At 43.1% G+C, this 23197-nt stretch overlaps 6 protein-coding genes across 7 annotated transcripts; all 6 read right to left on the bottom strand.

Annotated features, from left to right (window-relative positions):
• Nucleotides 1–6582: 6582 nt before the first annotated feature.
• On the bottom strand, nt 6583–7373 carry LOC128297794 (transmembrane protein 203). The gene has a single exon (XM_053033492.1). It carries the CDS (start codon nt 7371–7373, stop codon nt 6918–6920), a length of 456 nt encoding a protein of 151 aa, XP_052889452.1. The 3' UTR covers nt 6583–6917.
• Nucleotides 7374–7431: 58 nt separating this feature from the next.
• On the bottom strand, nt 7432–8144 carry LOC128297792 (ribonuclease P protein subunit p20). Its single transcript, XM_053033491.1, has 2 exons — nt 7795–8144; nt 7432–7731 (listed from the first exon to the last, which is right to left on the bottom strand). Exons 1-2 carry the CDS (start codon nt 8029–8031, stop codon nt 7432–7434), a joined length of 537 nt encoding a protein of 178 aa, XP_052889451.1. The 5' UTR covers nt 8032–8144.
• Nucleotides 8145–8427: 283 nt separating this feature from the next.
• Nucleotides 8428–9895, bottom strand: LOC128297787 (thioredoxin domain-containing protein). The gene is made up of 5 exons (XM_053033486.1): nt 9625–9895; nt 9233–9557; nt 9000–9161; nt 8800–8925; nt 8428–8729 (listed from the first exon to the last, which is right to left on the bottom strand). Exons 1-5 carry the CDS (start codon nt 9752–9754, stop codon nt 8516–8518), a joined length of 957 nt encoding a protein of 318 aa, XP_052889446.1. The 5' UTR covers nt 9755–9895; the 3' UTR covers nt 8428–8515.
• A 196-nt stretch (nt 9896–10091) lies between these two features.
• Nucleotides 10092–13878, bottom strand: LOC128297779 (MICOS complex subunit Mic60). 2 transcript variants are annotated; one of them, XM_053033477.1, is made up of 6 exons: nt 13703–13878; nt 13214–13365; nt 12903–13102; nt 11638–12837; nt 11382–11402; nt 10092–11190 (listed from the first exon to the last, which is right to left on the bottom strand). In XM_053033477.1, exons 1-6 carry the CDS (start codon nt 13745–13747, stop codon nt 10565–10567), a joined length of 2244 nt encoding a protein of 747 aa, XP_052889437.1. In that variant the 5' UTR covers nt 13748–13878; the 3' UTR covers nt 10092–10564. The 2 variants fall into 2 exon arrangements, with proteins under 2 accessions (XP_052889437.1, XP_052889438.1); XM_053033478.1 differs by lacking the exon at nt 11382–11402.
• Nucleotides 13879–14122: 244 nt separating this feature from the next.
• LOC128297780 (uncharacterized) lies at nt 14123–16438 on the bottom strand. Its single transcript, XM_053033479.1, has 3 exons — nt 16397–16438; nt 14287–16330; nt 14123–14205 (listed from the first exon to the last, which is right to left on the bottom strand). The coding sequence occupies exons 1-3, from the start codon at nt 16436–16438 to the stop codon at nt 14123–14125; spliced, it is 2169 nt and encodes a 722-aa protein (XP_052889439.1).
• A 1498-nt stretch (nt 16439–17936) lies between these two features.
• On the bottom strand, nt 17937–22831 carry LOC128297791 (uncharacterized). The gene is made up of 2 exons (XM_053033490.1): nt 22439–22831; nt 17937–21563 (listed from the first exon to the last, which is right to left on the bottom strand). Exon 2 carries the CDS (start codon nt 21480–21482, stop codon nt 20670–20672), a length of 813 nt encoding a protein of 270 aa, XP_052889450.1. The 5' UTR covers nt 21483–21563; nt 22439–22831; the 3' UTR covers nt 17937–20669.
• Nucleotides 22832–23197: the final 366 nt, after the last annotated feature.

Genomic DNA, 23197 nt, shown 5'->3' with positions numbered 1-23197 from the left:
GTACGATGATGATGGGCACATTCCTTTAGACTCTTATGTATGTCAAAAGCACACACCGACACAATCGTGTACCGCACATCAACACAACGCTACACGCACCACCACAACAGCAGGATGTGCGATGATCGATCGATGCAGGATGATCGTTTATTTTCTTACGCTACGCTTTTTTTTTGTTTTAGCTAGCTTCGAATCTAAACGGCCTCAATTGCTCAATCGGTGAAATGCTTATCTGCGATCAATTTCCGTTTCGGCTGCAGATAAACTAGATCAGTGCGGAACGAACGGAAACAACCCCCGAAAACAACCAAACCAACCCCCTTAAACACTTGCCATACACAGCGCAAAGACACACAAGCGCATATACACACTCACGCACGCACATACACTCACACAAACACACTCCGTTTACAGATGATGGTGGGTAATAATAGCAAAACGTGGAAACGGCACTGCTGGAAACTTCAGTCCGACATCTTCGGCCACTGCTGCTCGACTGAGAGACTGCGGCGGTACGTACGCGCACGGTTGCGAACGGGACAGAGTTTCTCCTAGCTCACGTCTTGCGCATGAGGGTGGTTGGATTTTCCTCTTTTCGACGGCGTTTACTTAACAGGCAGGTATGTCAAACATGGCCAGGCCTGGCCGGTGATGATACTTTCATGTTGTATTTTCAAATATTGGATTGTTTCCAACAAATAATTATAACAAAAATGGCAAACTTGACCCCACTTGACTTGACTTGAAATGTGGTTTATTAAAGTTTCTTCTTAGTTCGTACAGTGTAATTTCAGTCATGTCAAAATTTCGATCATAAACCTGAATGATTCCTTAGACCGGAGGAATGACTCTGAATCTCTTTTATGGTGATTTATGAATCGATATCCATCCGCTTTTAAAGTTCTAGTAATTTTTGGAACTGAATTATTTATGAAAAATCTAAACTTTTTAGAAATATGTTTGTAAAAAGAAGCTTTGAATAAATGTGGAATAAACCAAGTTCGAAGTGGCCTTCAATTGCATAGACTAATGAAACTAAAGTTCGGTAAATGATCAAACTTTTATAATTCTTCACAGATACTATTATCCGAATGTTCGGATTTATTTTTTACTGAAGATTCAACGCGAAAACCGTAAGATAAGTCTTGCATCTTGTAAGTCTTTTGACGAATGACATCAGATGAGTCATCTAAGACCATTGAGGCTTGAAAAATTATGCATCAATTGGGAGTCGTCTCTTGATGACTGTTTACTGAAGATTCATATGAATGACACTTCTCAAAATATTCATTAAGCACAACACTACACGCATTAATGTCGGGCAGGACAACACAGATCACAAAATCAATTAGGAAAGAGAATCATTTTCACTTCTTGTGTGGTATAAGTGTTTATTAAATTGATGGAAACTAACCGATCAGCCATCCCTGAAACCTGGACGGTGCAGGGTAACACCAACACCTGTGAGTCTTCGACGCAGGTTCAACGTCTCAAGAAACTTCTCACGTAAAAGTACATTGGAGATCTCTATTGCTCTCTGAATAACTGGTTGGGAATGGCACACAAGTGCACACCCATACTGTCATAATACAAGCATATTCATCCCTCAGTCTCGAGTCGTACGGGGACAGAAGCGAAAGAAGATTCAATTTGATGAAAAAAAAACTAACTACAGGAATGTGGGCTTCCCGTTTCTCGCGCGCTTCCACCAAAAGCTCACACACATACACACGGCGTGTCATGTCGCTCGCGATCAACCCTTGGCGATCGTGGCAACGTTTTCCGATTTTACTTCATCCCCTTATCCGAGGGAGAGATTACCGATGAATAATTTCTTATCGGTGCGTGGCACGGATCGGATACTGGTTTCTAGCACGGAGAGGAGATTTTACTCACAGCTGACCGTTGTATACGAGCAGCAGGGAAAGAATCGAGTCACCTGCAATAACCGGAATGCAAATGTTACACGGTGGGTACGGGAGTACATCGGGCTTCAGGTAATGGGCGCTGGCAGGTAGACTCGGAACGGTGAAATCATCTTTTGACACCGTGAACAACGATGCAATTGCACTGACCAAGGGTTCGTGTCCATGTAGCATCTCAGACAATGGACGTACATCTTCCTCCATCATAAACGTAGATACAAGGTGTGAAAAGAACATGCCATAAGCTCAGTTTAAACAATTAGCATCCCTAGCAGGTAAGCGTTTAATGAAACAATTAAAATTAACATTCAAAAATAAATCTAGTGCCTTGATGTCTGTCTGATGTCTGTTTAATTTAGCATTGAAAGTCGACTAATACAAAATATTCTTATATAAGTCGTAACAAATTTATTACAAAACCGTCCCGTAAATGAAAAAAAACATTGAAACGACAATGAAAAATTCTCATGTACGTAACAAAGAATAAATGTAAATAACAAATGTGTTTTACTTTACTACTAGCAAGGCTTTCCCAAATTCACACCGAACATACCTTCCAAAAATGCATCTGATACAACACAATACAAAACCAAAGAATACTTCCACTTGAGGTGTGGTGTGTCAGTTTTCGTTCAATACGCATACCCAACCCCGAAGCGCAAGCACTTAAATTGCGTACGTACCGGTTCCTTTCTTGGGGTGAAAAACTTTCTACCCATCCCGCGGTATCCCATCAGGAGACGATGCCATTACCGCCACCAAGTTCACGAGCTAAGGAGAAAAACGGAGTGTTGAGCAAAACCACATCCAACATCTAGCATTAAGCGACGAACTCTTACCGCACACCGTACACCTTTACTTCGTGCTGCATTATTTTTGCGTCCCAGTGGCCATTCATCATGGAGCAACAAACAAAACAAAAACATCCTATGTGAATCCTGACCGTCCGCACCTTCGGGCTCGATCGTGTCAACAGCAGAGAAAGGGTCCGCATACCGGTGAAGGGTTCAAAGGGAGGAACCGTGCCCGACAACGTGTTGGTATGCACTGTTGAACACAGGGTAGTCGGTGTGGCTACCATCAGCGAGCAGTGGATGTTCGAAATTGCGAAAGAGAAAGGTGAAATGTAAACGGTGCGTGGTTTGTCCCAACAGGCAGAAGGATCCCACCGCAGGTAGTTTCAACATACGCCACACATACGTCCGTATTGGGTCGGTTGATATCGTTTGTTTGTTTCACTTGATGGCGTGCCCATCGGAACGGGGGGTTTTGTGCAGTGTCTTCCTGGCCCCGAAGGAGTGAGAGTTTGTCCAACATTGTGTGGGGGCAATTCGGGTGCATCGGTTGATCGCGACCGATCGCGATGGTTGGTTTATGTTTAAACAATCGTATCATTCATTCATTCATTCATTCGGCTGTTCCATAGTCGATGAACGATGTATTATTGTGATATTTATGGTGCGGTTTTGTTTGATGATTTATGTAACCGATTCATATTATGTCAATAGTAGTAAGACATAATTGTGTTATACGGTCGTTTGAAATCACCAGCGCTAAAAATGATATTTGATTGTTCGTTCTTATTAAACCCTACTTGTGTCAGGAATTGCATCTGAATGTTAGAGTCAGATATATTTCAATCTTGCGTGCAGAAAAAATTACATACACTGGAATCATAATAAGCTAAAGAAATTGGCTTTTAAAATTACATTAGAACTACCGCGCCATTTTATTTCATCACCGCATCAGTCATTTGGACCACTCCCAATAATCATTGCAATTGCATTATTGCAAACCCAATAATCATTGGAGTGAAATTGTTCCACCATGCGTATTTAAACATGAATTCTTTAGCAAATATTAAAAAAAAACATTAAAATACAAACTAACTCTTTCATACTCTTTAGAAAAAATACCAATAAAGACGCCTGTAACGCTTGGTAGGTAATATCAATTAAATAATATTCGAATGATTTGAATGCGCTCGAATCGAAAAGGAAGGTCTTCTTAATACTAAAGTTTAATTCGTGGCAGATTTTCCATGCACTTTTTTGTATTATAACGCAGTTTGGATTAAACTTTGGTTTGTAATGTTTGATTCCACGAAGAGTTGAGCTAAGATATATGTTTCTTTTGTTAGACGAGCTTATAAAAGAATCGCTTTCTAACTTTAAGGAAAGGTACTCATGTAGGATGTCAAAAATATTTAAATTTACAGTTAAGTTGGCAATCAATGGGAAAACTCATCCCCGTATGAAAACGTTGTTTCGTCCTTATTTCGTAATGTACCTTGCCACTTAAATAAGTATTTTTCTTAAATTAGCTTTCATTCAAATCATTAACAATAATTTTCACAATGAAGGCTACATCATCTACTAGCTTCTGCAAAACAAAAAAATTGTTTACAGTGATCCGAAAAGGATTTGTATTGTACACTTAAGTGTTTTTTACATATGTATTCCACTTTCTCTTGAATGTGAGACCAACCCTTAACAATCACATAGAGACCGAAAGACATATTTGGCAACAAGAGACAAACCGTCAGGATGAAATGACAGATTTTTTTTCCAAACGATGAATTGAATGATTTATAAAATTAGTCGACGAAAATTAGCACAGAAAATAATGGAATAATACGATAACACTAACATCATAAACTTTAAATACTAATTAAAAGATATTCGACCAAAATAAAAGTATACGACTACAGTTACTATTGTTTTTCGATATTGCAAACATAATAGCATCAACCACTTGGGAAAATTGCATTATTGCATACCCTTTTAGTACGGTTAGTTCCTTTGCCTATTCTCTCACTCTAAAAATTAAAAGCATCCATCATTATACTGAAGTAAAGTTTACTTTTCTCCAGCTGTCATAATTTCTAGCAATAAACTCTAATAGACTATGGGATCAATTCAATATTTAATTTTTACCCCTTAAGTTTTGTGGTCATATTTACCATGCATTGTTCATCCATTGTATGAAGCTACCCATCTGCGCCGGTGGAAGATGTATGCACGATGATGCTTTAAAAAAAATTAAACCATTTATCCAGCCATACAAAACGAACGCGTACTTCCGTACCCCAATCCGTACCATCCGTTCGAACCGAAAGCAATAACACATTTCACTTTCAATTTCACAATCCGCTTGCCGAAGAGGACGACCCGAGGAGGTGGGTGAGTGGTGAAAATTAGTCAAACCTCTCACAGCCGGTGGCCATTTTTGGCCAATCGTGGCAGCATGTGATGAGCTGCACCCGGTGGTAGCGGCCAAGTGCGATACAGGAAGGGATTAAATAGTGAAATGGAAATCGTACAGTTCCCCCCTCCCCCCACCCCCCTCCCCACCTTCTTCCTCATCAACCGCCTCTATTTGGCTCTAGCTCTAGCCAGTTCCAAAAACTACGAATCCACTTTCGGGCCACTACCATCATCCCGAGCGAATGTATCACTGCATGGGGCTTTATTCGGCTCTCGATCGAAAGTCAAACATATTTCCTAAGGCGTCGATGTACGACGAAAATGCGTCGAATTTCGTTTTGCTTTCGATTTCTACTGGCGTGTGCGAAAACTCTCATTTTCTCCCAATGGTAGCTCCCAAAACACTTGGGGACACAACACTGTGCGATTAGGTGTGCATTTGAAAATGGTTTCTCCCAAATATATATCCGTGCGCCGGAATTCCGACACTAAAACGTGACTCGCGCACATCGACGAGAAGGGAACAGGGCGTATGCGGGGAGATATGGTAGGCACTTTTCACCACTAACCGCGCGGAATTTGGATGCAAAAACCGGATTAAGTTCTGCGACAAAAGGCATGTGCATGTGTTGCCGTTTTTGGTTTTGGATTGGCATTCCGTTACCAGCTGGTACTACTACTAGTTAGTCGGTCGTTTTGGAATGTGTGGCACTATTTTTTTGTGGAAGTTTTGTCCATCTAGATGAAGTTTTATTCATTTCGGAATCTACGAAAGAGTAGATACGCGCTTGAGGAAGGATTCTGAAGATTAGTATGCAGCCAAGATTTTCATGCAGCAAACTGCTTATGATAAGAAAATGGCATACTAAGTTATAAAAAATATGTAATTAAAAGGTAGATTTACGTGTTGATGCGAACAATAGTGTAATGCAAAATAAAAGTGCATTTTACAACAATTTTCCAAGTTATGAATAAACGTGCATCTGCTGTGTAAACATAATTGTTTCAACAAGCGTGGTATTACTCACCTGTGGAGCACGCCTCGTACTAGCTTTTGCCTCGGGAAATGCTCACCGTGTGGAGAAAGCACACATGCAATTCCACCGTCGGGCACGATCAATTCGCAACGATCGCCAGACTTTTTGCTGCGATCGAGATGATTTAGTGCTGAAAACCGGACTTCTATTCGGGCTTTAGACGAAAGCTTAAACGAAAGAAAGGTAAGGGGGAGAAAATAATTGCCATTTACGATTAGCTACTGCAGTAGTTGTCCCCAATTGCAATACTTACCTATTGATACAATGTTGCTTCGCTAACATGTAGGTAGAGTGCGAGTGTGTGACTAATTAAAATCTTCGTTGTTACCGCTGCTTTGCACCAAACAAACATTCGGATAATGTATAATGAATATTGATTAGATTCAAAAATTTCAGTTAAACTTTAGCTTTAGTTGCAATTCTTAAGAAAATAGCGTGAATATTGGGTCTTGAAAATGACTAAATATTAAAATCCCATCATTTATCACTGTCATTTGCCACTCTAACTAAGAATGTTTTCCCTTTTCTTTGCTGAACTTTAACTGACTTATCTATGCTCTTCATTTCTTTCTAATCTGACTACAACTCTGTCTTCTATGAGCATGTTGAAGTTTATTATTAATTAATATTAATCATAGCGCTGCCAGCCAAATATAGTAAAATAGTAGTTCTCACTGCATAATTACCGTTCCCAGTACCACATCATTGCTAAACGATAGCAGCTCACGGCGTGATTGGTTGGCGTGCGATCAGGACTGCTGGTTGTACTGGCATGCCTTCACCGCAATCATCTGCAACAGTACGAACATGGGCGAAAACACTTCACTGTACTCGAGCTGTATCTGGCCGGACAGTTTCATGCACACTAGATACTTGAACCCGGACGTTAGCAGCAGAAAGGGAATGCTCCAAACTAGTCGATGCATTGCCTGTCGGTGCTTGTTACCTAGGTACATCCTTATGCCGACGATGATGCAAAAGTAAGTGTTACAAAAATCCCCGCAGAACATTGGCGAGAACAGGGCTAACCATTCGTTAGCCGTCAGCGTACCTGTCAGCTCACCGCTCGATGCTTTCACCGTGAGGAGAATGGTGAACACGAGAAAGGCTAACAGATTGACCAAAATTTCGAACTGTGTTATACCAATCCATTTAACAACGTCTACCAGCTTAAAGTAAGTCTTAATTTCTACCTCTTCCGACATGATGCGTGTGTGTCTTCTTATGGTCCCGGGAACCGAACGAACAACGGTGCACTACCGGTTAGGCTTTCCCCGTTTCGATAGTGGTGGATGGTTTCACCTTAATCGTGCGGTACATCCGAATGTGCAAACATGAGTTCATGCGCCGCTGCACCATAAAATCGTCCTCGTCATGTAGTGGATGCAAATCATCCGTAATGACAATCTGCGACGTGTTAACCTCGTATTCAAACGCTTCGGGAAACTCAGCCTTTATCCGTAGCGCCAAATTGATTCCACGATTGATTGCCCGTCCGGTACAGTGAAGAAATACTTCTCCAAGCGCCGAGTTAAGAATATCGAGACAAGATTTCAGTTGGTACTACAAAGGAAAGGATAGAAATGGTTACATTAAGCAAACACCCCTGGATGTGTAGGCTACTACCGTAAAATCGGACTTGTATGTAACGTATATGTCGTTCTCGCGTGTAAAGTACTTGGGTAGCACTCGGTTCTTAACCATATGCCGATCGGTTGGTTTACGCTGGAACTTGTTGGTGCCGTTTCCTTTTCCGGCAGATCCACCACCACCGCCGTCAGTACGGTCTCTTTTGCGCGGAGTTTTCTCCGTGGACTTTTTCACTTGTCCTGGTCCATCGCTGCTGGTTGCCGTGCTTGACATTCTACAAAAGGCCTATTCTATTGTATATTGAAGCGATCGTTTCCATCCGGTAATCAAGTGAATTTTCGTTTGTAAACTTTCACTATACGAAACGCGCTGATATGCGGGTAGCACACGGTTTATTTGTTTACTTCGCCTGACAGCTGTGCCACGAGCAGGACAGAATGTTTGACAGCCCATATCAAATAAATATTTATCGAACTAAGAAAACGTTATCAATGGATGATAAGGATTAAATTTGTTCCATTTTTCAAAAAAAAATCGACACGACCTGGCGGATAAGCAAAATCAGTGACCATCTTCAGCGCCACCGTCTGTTCCCCAGGAACAATAAATTAATGAAAGCGACAATTGACGACTGAGTTTTTACCTGAGATTGTAGGGGCAAAGTTACTGTTACTGTATAAAACATTTTATTTGAACATTACTTAAGTTGCTTCCAAATATGTTATTGCTCTCTACCTTCAAATTACGTCCGGAGTACTTATTTTGCCTTCTTGATTGTTTCCTTCTTTGCTCGAGATGCTGCTTTGCAGCGCGTCACGATGGCCAATATTATGGCCAGAGCGAAACCACCGACACAGAACAACAATCCTGTGGCCATTGCGTACACCACCATAGGATATTCGTTGTACAGTTTAGCGTACATGCTTGGCATGTCTTTAAGATACTGCACAGCCAATTCCACGAGATTATCGCTGAAAGAAGAATTGGACAAACAGTACTGATTAGTTCACTTCTAGCGCCAACACGATGTGAAAAACTTACAAGGGTGACAATGGAACTGGAACTCTTGTAGCCTTTGCATTCTTGTACCAATCCTGGGCGAATGTTACGAATGATTTGATATCGTATTTGCTTATTTCGTAGCGATAATATTTCCCTTGTCGCAAACTGCATGTAAAGGTAAATTCGATTACAACATGAATTTTCATTACATATACAACCGATGTCTACAAAATACTTACAAAATGAAATCCGGCACAGCTTTAACTTGGAAGCGAGTGGCTGTTTCGCTTCCTTTTCCGTCCTTTTGCACGCGTGCAACGTTCATGCGCGTTTTCAGATCGGCAGCAACCGCTTCCCAAACGGCAGTGAGTCGTTGGCATTCGACACAATTTGTTGTGTAACTAAAACCGCGGGAAAAAAGATCAGCCATATTCTCCGGAACTTTGGTGCAAGGAGCTTATTGTATACTTACAACATAATGAACCAGTCGCCGGTAGTGGCACCGCTAGATGCTTGGGTGAGATGTTCGAACGTTTCATCCGAGAGTTCCTTCACGTTAGGATCCTTGTTCTGTACCAGCTTGCCGATCAGAGCATCCTCCTCTATCGGGCCATCATACAGCAAGGGAACTCCGTGACGGAAATACACTACGGCCGGTTCCTTGCTAGGGCTGTAAAGCCGTGCCATTGAGCTGCTTATCGCCTTAACAGCGTGTGCCTGTAGATTGTCCTCAAGCTCCTGTTGTAATTTCGATAATATTCCCTCAAATTTGTCACAGTCAGCACAGTTCGGTTTGGCTGAAAGGAATACAAATTGAAACGAATGAAGCAACTGGCAGCGATCAGTAAAGCTGAACCTACTTACAGAAAAGCACAATGAAGTTGTTATGGCTGTGAAATTTCTTGACGAGATCATCTTCACTAACAGTCTCCAAGCTGGACCCACGGCAAATGCCGGTAAAGCCCAAAAGCGTAAACAAGATTATCTTGAGCATTATTGTCGCGGTACGATTACCATGGATGGATTGTGGATATGTAGCAAGTACAGAAATCACTGGAATGATGTTGAGTATGATGAAAATATCACAGAAATTCCCGATACAAGCGGCACGATCAACAAGTCTTCGCCAACGCAATGTTCTTCAATGACAGCCGTGCCACAAGTGCATGCTGTCAGTATCGGATTTGACAGCATGCGCGGGAACAGTGGGTTGACGCGAATGAATTTTGACTGACCCTTTGACTATTTTTCAAATCGCAGATCCGTTTCATCTTACTACACGGAAAGTTCTCTCTAAAGCGGCAATAATAACTTCAGCAATGTTCCGTGTGAAATGACTGACTTTATTAAATAATGTTCTTGTTCTGACTATACGGTCCGGCGGTCCATCATCTTGCAAATGGTGTTGCTGTAATAGGTTCTCCTATCATAATGCCATATTTTATTTCCTGTTAATCATTAGTTTTACATTTGCTACAGAACGATTACAAGGGAAACATAAAAAATCAACCAATGTGCCGTGATGGAACAGAGGGAAACGAAAATATGTGTCTTTAACAATACTTGGTGCCGATTTGCTCTAAGTTATTTGATACCCGAATGGCTGGTTTTCGTTTTGCATCTATTGGTAGCATCAGCTACACCACACCCGCGACAAGACTAAAGGGTATTGGACAACACAAACGACGCTCTGTAGCGGATATAACTTTTTTTCGCACAGCGCACACTTTCCAGACTGTGTAACAATTACGCCGGTCAATCATTCAGCAGACCAAGGCTGTTAAATAATACGCTATCAGTCGCCTCACAGGAATCGAACACCGCTAGCGGCGGCATGCGCCATTAGCGTACCGGCAGCTTGTTGCGTTTCCAGTAGCAACCGGGCCTCGTTTAGCCAATCTAGCGCGGCCTTGCGTGGTGCTCCCTGCAGTAGGTTAACGTACTGGACCGTCTTTACAAGATCGCCGCGGTCGAGCCAGTATCGGGCGCGGTTCAAAATATCATACGTGTCCAGCTTGCTAAAGTCAAACGGTTTGTTTTCAAGTTCGTCTTGCGAGATCGGCTTATCGGGACGAGCGATCAGGGCTGCTTGCAGGTAGGATAGCACATACATCGGGAGCCGGGCACCTCCTGCGGGAACTAGGGCCAACCGTCGCGAAACCTCTTCCACCTTCAGGAAACGTTCGCGCAGAGCATCCTCGGGATAGACACCTCGTTTGACGGCCGTTTCGGGCAAACCTTTCAAAACCACGGCCACTAGCTCGTCTCCTTCCGCTGAGCGGGCAACGGCTGCAATTTCATCTTTTAGTGGGCGCAGCTGATCACGCCACGATTTCCCGGGCTGGCCGCTACGAATCGAAGACCACAGTGATTGGCAGGCGCCCCACAGGGCTTGTGCTTGATGTGCGCTTTTCTCAGCGTCCGCATGTTCTGTGGATATGAACGCACGTAATCATTAAACCATTTGGTCAAAGAAATGATGAGCAATACATGTGTAGGAGATATTAAGCTAAGTGTAGTGCTGTTAAACTAAGTATATGTGTAGTGGATAAGAGAACAAAAGTGTCTAAAATAAACATGCACATTATTTTTGCATAAACCATACGCATTTATATATGTACCTTTCATTTCGGTATCTATCTCTGTCCTCGTTAGCACACAGTTTAAAGCAGTTAACGATGACGACACGAATGAATGAGTCAATGGAATGAAGCAAGGAACGGATGTGACGCATCCATACAGTTATATGAATGTAGCGCGTAGTGTAGTGCGGGAAAGAAGAGCAAAGAACACGGCAAACTGTTAGCGACCACACACAGAACCACACAATCTTCCGTGGGAAAGTTAGCATCGAATTTCCGATATCTTTTTACTTACCGACCAGTGCATTATGAATACCCTTTAGCTTGCCCAACATGGCCGCAAGTTGCAACTTGTAACTAGCCTGTTCCGTTGTAATTTTCTCGTCCAGCTCCCTTTGGAACTTTCGCCTCATCTCTACCTCCTTCTGCGTGAGCGCATCCTTCAGATGGTCGATGTGTGCCTCCGTTTGGCGCTTCATCTGCTCTCGCAACTGCTGCTCCAACTCTGCCCGTGTGTGCAACAGCTTTTTCTGGTTCAACAGGTTCAGCTGACGCTTTTCCTTGGCAATCTCGTACTCTAGCCGTGCCTTAACTTCCTCCGCCTGATCCGACCCCCTCACGGCTTCTACTGCGCGGCGCAAATTTTGATCGCCCTCAATTTGCAGCTTTTGCAACTCCTTCTGATGCGCGATCACCTGCGTGTATGCGTGCAGTATGAACAGGTCAAGCTCGTCCTTTGAAAGGCTCAGCTTACGCTCGGACAGATTGATTCCCGGGAACAGGGATTCCATCTCGTCGACAAAATAATTCCGCGCAGACTCGACACGCTTCCAGTACTTTTCACCGAGCGATGCGAGATCCCTTGCCGCGTAAACTTCATCCTTTGCCTTCTTAAGATGTTCCAGATAGGCGGCAATGTTCTGGCGCGCTTTATCCTTCAGCTCGTCCGAACACTTAATTTCGCGACTGATCAGCAAAGCGTGCAGCTTCTCGATGTTCGCCTTAGCCTGATCGGCAGCAGTTTCGGCCGCCTCGAGTGCAGTATCACGCGCACTGGTACGATTACGCAGCGTAGTCCAGCTGCTGGAGTCCAGTTTGTCAATCGATGCATCAACCACTTTGCGGACCTCCTCAGTGTATGTTTTCAACACATCCACAGCGTGTCCATATTCTTTGATGGCAATCGTAGCGGCCACCTCGACTTGCTGCTCGAGATCGCTGATGGATTTCGGCACTGTCTCGCTGCCGGATGATAAGGGAACCGGTTTCGATGGTGCTGGAACACTTTTGGCTGGAGCAACGACCGCACTAGCAGCGGCAGATGTACTGGTGCCTTTGGCTGCCGTTGCCGGGCTGGGAACAACTTTCGGGGCTGCCTTCTTGGTCGGTTCAGGTACCTTTTCGGAAAGGTTGATGGGTTCCGGTTTTGGTAGTGGTGGCGAAGGAACGGGCACATGAACCGACTTGGATTTGGTGACAGGTGGCAAATCAGGTTCTAGAGAATGCGAAAAGTACATTCATAATTCCATTTCTGAAACTAGCGTTCTTAAAGAATCTTACTCTTTTCTTGCTTCTTTTCCTCTTCTCCACCGCCAAAGAACCCGGTAATGGTCGACGTATACTCTCCGATTGTTTTGCTAATATCGTCCATCTTTTTAGAAACCTCATCCAGAGGGTTTGTCTCCTGCAGTAGCGCCTTTAGCACCGGTTCCAGCGCAGGAACATTCGTAATTAAAGTTTTACGGAATTCATTATCGTATCTGCAAAAAAAACATCGAATAAGGTGATCGAAGAAAAAAATACCACGATCGCGATTAAAGTCTCTCCGAATTATCTTATCAAACAGAGACACAATCAGCAGAAACACTCACTTGGCGTATGTTACGACGCCTCCACCAATAAGAAACGGAGATAGAACCACTAGCACCTTTCCGAATCCTGCCTCCTGAAACGGTGGCAGGTTGGATCTTCGTGCGCTTCCACTGTACGAACGGCTGACGGCGAACAGCTGGGCGGACGGTCGCTAAAAGAGAAAAAGCACCAAACTATTAGATCACGCTCTTCTGGGACAACAAAAATAAACACATCTTGCAACGTCAAGCGCATTCAGCTCGGTGGTGGGCAACGTCCCCAATGCACCTATACCGTAACAAAATTTAGCAATTTTTGAGAGCCGTCCAATCAAGCGCCATGCAACTACGGTGCACACACTGGTTTGTTTGCTTGCAAAATGCAACGATACGATAGTAGCACCTCCCGATACGGGGCCATGCAGTTCCCCCGCATATTATGACATAACACGCTCTTTTTTCGCATCCTCCTGCAAATCCTGACCCGGTCACAGTCCGGTCGATACGTACTTTCGAATTGTTCGCGAGCGCCTTCTGCACCAGCAAACGATACATTTTGCGGCGGCTTTGCTACACTGTAACTTGTGTCACTCGTCGAGCACTCTGCTCCGGGGGAAGCCTCTGGTATCTTGGGGCCTCTTTTTGGTTCCGACAGTGGCAGAAAGTACCGCACAGCACCTGATACGAATACCGCAGATACCGCAGGGGAAAAAAGTCCTCAGAGAAAAGGGGGAGAGCACCTTGACATAAGCGATTACGACGGCAGAAAAACATTTCGTTGACAGCTGGTGTGCTGACAGGTAGAAACGCCATTCGGTATTGGGGTGGAACATTTTAAAAAGTACGTTAAGTGCACGTGCAAAATGTGTATCCTTAGTTTCGATTGCTTGAAAGAATATATTTCACAAAGAAAGTCTTTAGTGTACGCAATCAAAACGGATGAACCTCTCGATTCGTGTATAAATAATCCAATGCTTCCAGTAACGCACGATAGTTTACTTCCTGTCGAAATCCTGAACGGAAGATTGAAAAGAATTTGGATTAAAGAAATTGTTCATTCTATAACATGCATAAGAGACTAATAGTATACTTACCAACTTCAACAGCAAAATATTTGCAAAGAGTTTCAAACTCACGGGTTGAGATTCGCGTATGCAAATCACGTGTCGCAAGCGCACGCAGCAATTGGTTTCGCCCCACATGGCCAACGTTTTGAGAATCGAAATCCTTTAACAGAGATCCCAAGTTCGATACGATGTCCGCATGTCTGGCGAGTTTCTGTAGCACCTTGGAAACGATTGTACGCTCATTGAAATTTAAGAAATTAACCGGTTGTTCGTCGGCCGGAAAATGGCTACACGGTACCAATAATGGAGCCTTCTCGAGGTTCGGCTGATAATCCACTTCGGCAATAGTATCACAGAAACGTTTGTAGTCCACCGTTGGACAGGTAGGCGTGCGGAAATACTCGCATACTAGTTGCATCTCATTCGCAGTTAGCTGAACGCTAGCAGTTGCAAGCCCTCGACAAAACTGCGCAGCACTGATACGATGGTGGTTCAGCGGGTCAAATCCCTGCATAAAATCTATCAGACGTAACCGACGTCGTACAGCTTGAGCCTTCACCTTGGCCAACACCCGTACGATATCTCTTTCCCAAGGCATTGGTTTCGACGGTTGCGTCACATCTTTGTTAATACTTTCGATGACCTTCCGATACGCCTGCATGTCTTCCGTGCCTTTAGCTTTGGTCACACCAATGTCTTTCAAGAACTGATCATAATCGAAACCCAGTACATCACCGTAGACCCTGTCCAGCAGGAATGTTTCCTCTTCCTTTAGGTGTATATTACAAATCGAAAAGACTTCACGAGCTTGGTTGCAACTTACGTGTCCATTGCGATGTTTATCAAAATCTTTAAACATGGGCTCGATCAGCACACGTTGGCAGGCAATTTTGTCTTTCAATTTCATTACAAGCCTCTGCGCATCGTTAAACACGTCTAAAGCAAGCGTGTGTTTCCCAGCACGTGGTAAATCCTTCACCGATTGAGGAGGGCTTTCGACCGGTTTGAATGCTCCCTTGTCCAAATGTGGCTCGGTAAATACACGATTAATTTCATTCACAAACGCTGTCCAATGGATTTTACACGGATCCTTCGGATCGGCGTACCGTTCACAGAGCAGTTTAATTTCCCGCTCATGCAACGGCAATCGACCGAGGGGCGATAGCCCTATCACATCCAGACATCGGATGAAAGTACTCTTAGCTAGCCAACCACACCGGAGTAGATCGTACTGTTGGAAAAAGTCCTTCATGTTGATCGTGCCATTCCAAATGTGGCGCTGTACACGCATCAGTAGTTCTGCTATTTCGAAGTCTTTGCGTGCTGGTGCCAAGCATGGATGGAAAGCAACACGCTTACCAATCATATGTTCCAAGGAAATTGAACCAATTTCCGTACGATCCACTTGCGGTAGTTGGGTGTGTATGACTTTGGTAGGGACTGCCGCATCATCCTTTTCGCGATCGAGTGCACCATCGTGCGCATCCAGATATCGGAACAGTTGATCAATCTCATCGATGAACGCCTTGTAATGGAAGTTATGGCCATCAGTAGAAAACCGCTTGACGAGTAGCACGGCATCGGGTTTTGCCAATGTTACTCCCAAGAAATACAGAACACGCGTGGCATAGCGTATCGTACAGAATGATTCTGAATTTGTGGTCAACGAATAATCTTCAAAGTAGGGCCTTAAAACCTGATCCCGAAAGCGCAACGCTTTTGCAATGGTCATCAGCATCAGGGACAGCTTACGATGCTCATACACGGATAGACGATCTTTAGAGTTCCCAGAGTTGATCGTAACCGCTTCACCAAACAGGACATCACAAAATTGATCGTACGATGTTCGGCCTGCGGTGGCACTAAAGTATTCGGCAACCTCACATATTTCTTCCTTGCTTACGGTTTCACCAAGCTGACAAAGCAGTATGTTAGCGAACTCGCATACTGGTATGGTTCCGGCATGGCAGATATCTTCCAGTTGAAACTGTAAACGTAGCTTCTCGGCGATGGGTTCGAGCCGCGGGCGTACTTTTTCGCAAAGCTTCCAAACCGCCAACAGCCGATCATGCTACGTAGACAATAATGTATGCGTAAAAGACCCATTTGTCATAGAAAACCACAGGAACCCACATACCTTGGCGTGGAAATTATCATCGCAGGGAAATTTTGTTCTCATTGTATGTAACTTCAATTTGTTCTTCGTGCTTCTGTAGTGACTACGTACTTCAATGACTACATGGATTTATACGTTTCTTGCGTTGACACGTGCATCATGGTACAAAGACATCATGGTATTTACGTGTAGGTTATGAGTGGTATAAATTAGGATCAAGTTAGGGCGAGGTACGATCAGTGCATCAGTTCGAGAATAACCAATTACAGAAAGGGGTAAGTTATATACATTCCGGAACTGACTATCTATTATTGCACGTTATGGTGTTGTTTTATTGTTTTGCAGTACATTCGAGAAAAAGGTAGATGATGCACATTAAGCTAGAGTACATCGGGCAGAAGAGATGGTTTTATAGTTGTCCGGTTCTATATTTATAACTCAATACAATACACTCCGGGTGTTGTCGATTGATAGGATACTTCGGTTTTCCTATTAGGCAAATGTTTTTTTTTTTTGTGAAAACGTATAACTTTCGAATCTTCCGAGACGGGAAAGTATATTTGCTTTAGTCTTTAGCTTATTTTTGCCTTCTGCGATTATTCATTTTTTGCTTAACAATCTTATTATTCTACTTGAGTTCAGTTTCCTTTAGCTACTGAAGTCTTTCGTTTGTTACTTTCCTTCTTTTTTGTATTGATTAATTTGTCCGTTGCCTATACTGTATAATAATGTAATTTCTTACCACTTCTAATGTACTATTGTATTTTTCTTCAAAATCATTGTCAACAATGTTTCATAAATTTCCTCAACTAATTCATCTTCTAAACCTTCCCCGATAAGAAACATCCAGGGCCCTTTTCGTTTGTTGAACGACACTTTGGTTTGATGCGTATTGTTTCGATACATGCGTAATGTTTGCCCCATCTACGGGATTTTTCTTTAGCATAAATCGTTTTCCACTTACTTGTGTACAAAATGTCGAATCGTTTCAAAAGCAACCGTATGTTTTGCTTTTCCGTTGCGTCTACATAGTTCTGTGTACTTTCTTCATTTTGATTGCGGTTTTTTTTTGTTTTTAGCAAACATGGTTCTGATTTGTTCTTAACCCCTTTTTCGTCGCACACTTTTCCTTACTTTCTGCTGAAAAAAGAAGCATAACAATCGGGGTTTGTTAAGATTTACGTTATTTCTTACACTATTTAGTAACTATACAAACGTACGCATACGCACATATAACGGACATGAACTGAATGTTTTCTGAAGTAGTACAGGGCAAAGTTTGTTTAAACGCATAAACTGAAAGAAAACTGTTTATTCAAGCTCAACGGATTGAGCCACATCCATCACACCACTTTACTAACAATACAATACGCATACATACATTAACACATTCACACAAGTACACAGATATCATCCTACAAACTATTGGTATTTTCCAGTACCTTATTGGTTTTGGAAAATGTTTAATGTTTTAGCTACACGATTTCTATCGCCAATTCGTTTACAGTAACGAAATGCAAGAGATGCATCTGTTATAGCTTCAGTGCTGGTACAGCAGGAGGAATTCATTTACAAAAAATACTTTTTCAGACGATTTAAACGAATGCTGGCAAAATAAATTGATCTACGTCTTGCGTGAAGCAGGTTCTGTCTTCTTTGGCCCTTCGGGTTCGCCGCTAAGGAACTGCCCATTATTTAGAGGAGCTTTCGTGTATTTTTGTATGTTTGTTTGAATAACTATTGGAAAAATACGTTAAAAAATTAACCCTACCGAGAGTGTGTATTAATTATAAAATTTGATTCGTATTTTAGGTCGTGTTACAGCCAACGGGTTGAACATGCCTTCGGTAGTGGCTAATCTAATTATCGCCTGCCAAAAATACAGCCATGCTAATTTGAGAGTTTCGCATCTGATGCAACAATTTAGACATTCATTAATATGCACACGTATAGGCAGATAGACAGACAGATAGATACACACAGCTGTGATTTGATGTGTTCCCGCTAGAAGAACATTCGCCGTGTCACGTACCAAAGATTTATTCTTACTGTTCCTATCGTTTACGCTTCTTTTGAACGAACTAATCTTTTGGCATACATTCCAAAATTTCACATTCATCGCACGCGCCATGATTGTAAATTCTAAAACCGCTCCAGCCTCCTAATGAAATTTAGCTTGGTTTTATAAATACGCTCATAGTATTTCTCGCTACCAACAATAAGTCTTTTGTGTTTATTTTGATAGTAACCGCTTCGCACATCACCCCAATGTATATCCTTTCCAGGTGATATTTCCACACAGCGTGATATTGCATATACTGAAGTACGGGAGAGCAATAAGGGAAGTATAAAGGTGGATATATTCAACAGTATATTTGTTATAATTATTATTGTTTAGTCATTATTCGTGTCTCTGGAGCGTGGAGCATATTCGAACGTTTTGTTTGATTGAGTGTTTCCCTTTCCTGTGTTACACATTACTGCAAAAGTGGAAGGATCGCTCAAATTGTCCGGGGAGTTCGGGGATGGTACCTCCGTCGAGGTACTCTCTCATGATTGTATGAAGCGGTCTTTCCACCCTGGAACGTTCGCACGTAGCAGCACCTTTGCTTTTGTACAACCCATACACACGAAATCGGTGAAGATCCGTTCTTTTCCATTTCATGTATTCTTCCATCGGTTGAATGTCCTATCCCAATTCCTTATCTTCTAAACGCTAACGATCAATTCAATCTTAATACCATGCACGTTCTTCGACTAGTACCAACAGGACTTCTAATTAATTGCCATTTCCTATTGACGAATACACGGCAATACATAGAGTGGATCGTTTCCCCTTATTTTAACACCACTGTCGTACAGCTATCATAATTTTATTAGACAATTAAAAACTGTCCAAAACATTGAATACGGACTATTTTCCGAATGAGAAGCGAGTAAGAAAGGAAGAAGAAAAATTGGATAATGACGCGAGTGGCAAAACATGCGGTTATAGTGTGTAAAAAAGGATAAACTAAAGCTCATTGTTCTGTCCAGATCTTAGCGAAATGAATCTACGACTCACATCAGTTCAGTTCAAGTTCATCAACTGTCGATCATGTAATCGGCACTCTGTCAAAAGCGGAAACTTATCCGTGACTCAATTTAACCAATTAGTCACAGTATATAGTTAGTTAGGTCATGAGCACACTAATACGGGATTTTACTGCATTATACACAAAAAGGTAGGAACAGTTTAAATAAACTGAAGCAACAAATAAACATTGAATCATCCACTGTGGACATTTTGTATACACACCGTTCACACATTGGCCAAGAGATAAAAATGATCGCACTGGGTACGTACGCCGTACATATACACATTAGCACAAGCATATTATGATATAAACTATACTTATATACAAAGAAAATGGTACGTTATTTAAGATATTGGGTAAAGGGAATTTAATTAAATGTATGTGGCAAGTATCACAATGCATAACTTTTAAATAATGATTATAGTAATATACTAACATTACATTTCGTATGTGTGTATGGTTGTTTTGTTTGTTTTTTTTTCATTCGCGAGTTTATGCGCGATTGTTTCTTGCAAAGGAGCGTATATTGTGTAATTTAGTATGTGAAATAAGTTATAGCGTGTAATAATAGATAAGTGTTTTACCATCACTCGTACCCGATTAACCATAGAATGTAAGCGCGCAACTCGACGCACTACGTTGTGCTAGTTTGGCATTGTTTTTCGGGCTATACGGGGAAGTAAAGTAATACAGTAATTAGAGGGAAAAATCGGTTCGTTAGGTTGTTCTTGCTTAAATCGAACAACAAAACCATGCCTATTTAACTAACGTGATGACGTTCGAATGCACTATCCAAATCATTCAGTTGCGTGAAATTTTCGCATGTTATCGTTATGTTGCGCAGCAATCTTTAGCACTGTAAACGCGTTCACTAGCACACTAGCTGCTACTAGCGATTGAATTGTGTCAATCGTCCCACCCACGAAGGTCAGTGCGATGCTAATATGATGAGCAGATTAAAACATGCGGTTGAATCCCCGAGCACCGTTCGGTGTTTCGTTCACGTTTAGGCGCCATGTACGTATGCGAGAAGAAAAACCAAAAACAGAAATAACTAAGGAACTCGATGATATACACAGGCTGACAGACGTTACTTGTCGGTTGAACGAATTCCTTCCGTCGAGGTACCGCCATTATGCTGTGCGACTGTTGCAGAATGCACCGGATCATCTTCACCGCCGTACTACGCTATCGTAGCACTCCGCCGGTGTCGAACTCTACGAACACTTCTGAAAGTGTCCACCGGTACCGGGCGAGGTAGGTGATTCATCCGAACTTCCCGGACCACCACCTCCTTTGGTGGTTCGTTCGTCGAAGTGTACCACCTGGTTCCGTTCCCTTCGCTCGTCGGCCGACGACGACCAGCGTTCGTCGCTGTCCGCCGCTGCATCCGGATCGAACACGAGCGATCGCGGTGAGGTAGGCTCGCGAAATTTGCCACCACTCTTCATGCTACTCTTGTTACTCCTCTCCGCGACGGCCGCATCATACTCGCTGCCACCCATTATCCGACCGTCACCAGCATTGCTCATGTCCAGCAGCAGCTTCGACACCTTCTTGCACTTAGTCATGTGCTTCTCGGCCCGTGCCTTCTCCGTGTACGTTTTGAAGCATTTGTGACATTTGAACTTTTTCTCCACAATCTTTTTCTCCTTCATCGGTTTCAGGTTCTTCATGTGCTCGAACAGATGCTTCTTCAGTTCCTTCTTTAGCTGGAACGGTTTCTTACAGAACAGGCAGATCGTGTAACGTATCGTAACGTCCAGTGCCGGTGCCGTTTGGTCCGGATTCACAACTTCAATGTTTTCGCACGCTTCCAGCTCCTCCAACGATTCCGAATCCGAATCGCTTTCCTGATCGAGTGCCTCCAGCTGCCGCTCAATGTCTTCTGTGCTGCCCTCGTGCTGTAGCCCGCCGGCAAGTCCACCGCCAGCCGCTCCACCCGGCGTCAGATGACTTCCACCTCCACCGCTTGCTGTTCCACCTCCGCTCGAGGTGCTTAAATTCCGTGCTGCCGTATTATCGCTCATGTTTTTGCTGGCGTTCTTCACCCAAAACGGTCACCCCCTGGGCGATATTATTTGACACTTTCTTCCGTGCTGCTGTACTGCCTGAAAAAATGTGGAGTTGTAAGCGAAATCAATTAACTTCAGCACTTTAAAAGGTCCCTGCAAACACGCATGGTCTACAATTGTTTGCCTGTGTGCCTTATCTTGCCCAGGTAAATCGAAACGCCATCGGGTTTGCTTATCTTTTTCCCCGGTACAGAAGCACTTAGGCGAATGGGGTGTTTTTTTACGGAACTAACCGTAACATGGGCGTGGAAGAGAACGAATGAATCGTCGGTATGAATAAAAAAGGAATACAACGGAATTCAGCGCTCTCTGTGCGATTAGTTCACATCGATAGAATGAGAAGTTTACACAAAACCGATCCGAAAGTCCGTGCGCGGATGCTATACGGTCACAAGACACCTGCAAATTGGATTGCTGAAATCGAACAATTCCAATTGCCTTGTGACGCTTTACCTTTGCTAGATAAACATTGAAAAGATGCTGCGACATTCACCACCGGAATTGTGTCGCATCAACGCGAGTCAATGCGGTCACACTTTCCCACGGGTGGCAAAAAGGGGTTGTGCGTTGCGTGGGTGCGGTGCGACAGGTTGGAGGGTGTGTCATATTCCCGAATACCATATCAGCGTTTGCCATACGGTATTGTGACCTTAAGGTGGCGCCACCCCCACACAGGGAGGCAGAGACACACAAGAGGGATTGAGGACGGTCTGGAGTATTACGGCCAAGCAAGGAAAGCACACGCACAGACAAAACAAGGACAGCGCCCACATCCCACTTACGTATAGGGTGGGTTGGTGGACCTGTTTGGAAGGCAGACGTGCGCAACTGGTCGGTATGCGGTTATGTCCTAACTGGAAGCGTCCCGGAACAATGTTAAGATACCAAGAAAAAAAGGACAATTTACTTACTTTTACTATAGCGCAGACGGCAATGTCTGATGTGTTTGAAACCCTTTCGGCGGTGACCAGTTTCTTTCCACACTGTTCGTTGTTCCACTCTAGGAAAACTCTGTGCTAATGCAGTGAAATGCGACGTTTTAGAGGGTTTTTTCTTCTCACTTCACGATTGGCATCTCTGAATCCTGATCCGTGCCAAGAAACCTAGCAATTCGAATGCAGCAGGATGGTGATACTGATGCCCCCTGCAGTAGCTGTCATAATTTTACTTTTTGCTTCTACACACACTCACACCTCGCGTACATAGGCACAACTACTCACGCATGCACTATTTCGTTGTATCGCACCGTAACACAGTCGGCGAAAGAACTAAACGATAAAGGATAAGTTTTGCACTTCTCTTGAATGTTTGCACCAAAGTTAGTTCTATAAGCTTTGAGGTAAACTGCGCGTATCAAGTTTCTTTTTCTGTACAAAAGGTAAAACAGAGCGCCCACCATTGACCGTTTGACACTAAACACGGCCACAGCGCATTCGTTTCGGGTATTGGACTGTTGCACACTGCGAGTGTGTGCGATAGGTGTGTTTCGAAAATAATTTCTCGTTTTCGAAGACGACTGATTTCTCAAATCGTGTAAAAATCCCTTCAACGTTTAGATTTAAAGTACCGGCCATTTAAGTGTTTGATTTGCTCGGTTTAGTGTTCTTGTGAATTGATTTTTGATGTTTTTTTTTTAATTATTGAAAGCAAAAATCTTGTCCAGCTGGGCA

Source organism: Anopheles moucheti, chromosome 2 (assembly GCF_943734755.1).
Source record: "Anopheles moucheti chromosome 2, idAnoMoucSN_F20_07, whole genome shotgun sequence".
NCBI lineage: Eukaryota > Metazoa > Arthropoda > Insecta > Diptera > Culicidae > Anopheles > Anopheles moucheti.
Note: the sequence above shows the minus strand (reverse complement) of the source record. Positions and strands in the feature narration are given on the sequence as shown.

What these genes read in the sequence shown, in the direction of transcription:
- LOC128297794 (XM_053033492.1), bottom strand. Translation starts at nt 7,373, where the DNA reads ATGTCGGAAGAGGTAGAAATTAAGACTTACTTTAAGCTGGTAGACGTT.
- LOC128297792 (XM_053033491.1), bottom strand. Translation starts at nt 8,031, where the DNA reads ATGTCAAGCACGGCAACCAGCAGCGATGGACCAGGACAAGTGAAAAAG. An exon ending in CATACAAGTCCGATTTTACG is followed by an intron (nt 7,732 to 7,794) that starts GTAGTAGCCTAC and finishes TTTCCTTTGTAG; the next exon opens with TACCAACTGAAATCTTGTCT.
- LOC128297787 (XM_053033486.1), bottom strand. Translation starts at nt 9,754, where the DNA reads ATGCTCAAGATAATCTTGTTTACGCTTTTGGGCTTTACCGGCATTTGC. An exon ending in GGCGACTGGTTCATTATGTT is followed by an intron (nt 9,162 to 9,232) that starts GTAAGTATACAA and finishes CCGCGGTTTTAG; the next exon opens with TTACACAACAAATTGTGTCG. An exon ending in GCTGTGCCGGATTTCATTTT is followed by an intron (nt 8,926 to 8,999) that starts GTAAGTATTTTG and finishes CTTTACATGCAG; the next exon opens with TTTGCGACAAGGGAAATATT.
- LOC128297779 (XM_053033477.1), bottom strand. Translation starts at nt 13,747, where the DNA reads ATGTATCGTTTGCTGGTGCAGAAGGCGCTCGCGAACAATTCGAAA. An exon ending in GGAAAAGAAGCAAGAAAAGA is followed by an intron (nt 12,838 to 12,902) that starts GTAAGATTCTTT and finishes CGCATTCTCTAG; the next exon opens with AACCTGATTTGCCACCTGTC. An exon ending in TATTCATAATGCACTGGTCG is followed by an intron (nt 11,403 to 11,637) that starts GTAAGTAAAAAG and finishes TAACGAGGACAG; the next exon opens with AGATAGATACCGAAATGAAA.
- LOC128297780 (XM_053033479.1), bottom strand. Translation starts at nt 16,438, where the DNA reads ATGAGAACAAAATTTCCCTGCGATGATAATTTCCACGCCAAG. An exon ending in ATGATAATTTCCACGCCAAG is followed by an intron (nt 16,331 to 16,396) that starts GTATGTGGGTTC and finishes TTGTCTACGTAG; the next exon opens with CATGATCGGCTGTTGGCGGT. An exon ending in ATATTTTGCTGTTGAAGTTG is followed by an intron (nt 14,206 to 14,286) that starts GTAAGTATACTA and finishes TCTTCCGTTCAG; the next exon opens with GATTTCGACAGGAAGTAAAC.
- LOC128297791 (XM_053033490.1), bottom strand. Translation starts at nt 21,482, where the DNA reads ATGAGCGATAATACGGCAGCACGGAATTTAAGCACCTCGAGCGGAGGT.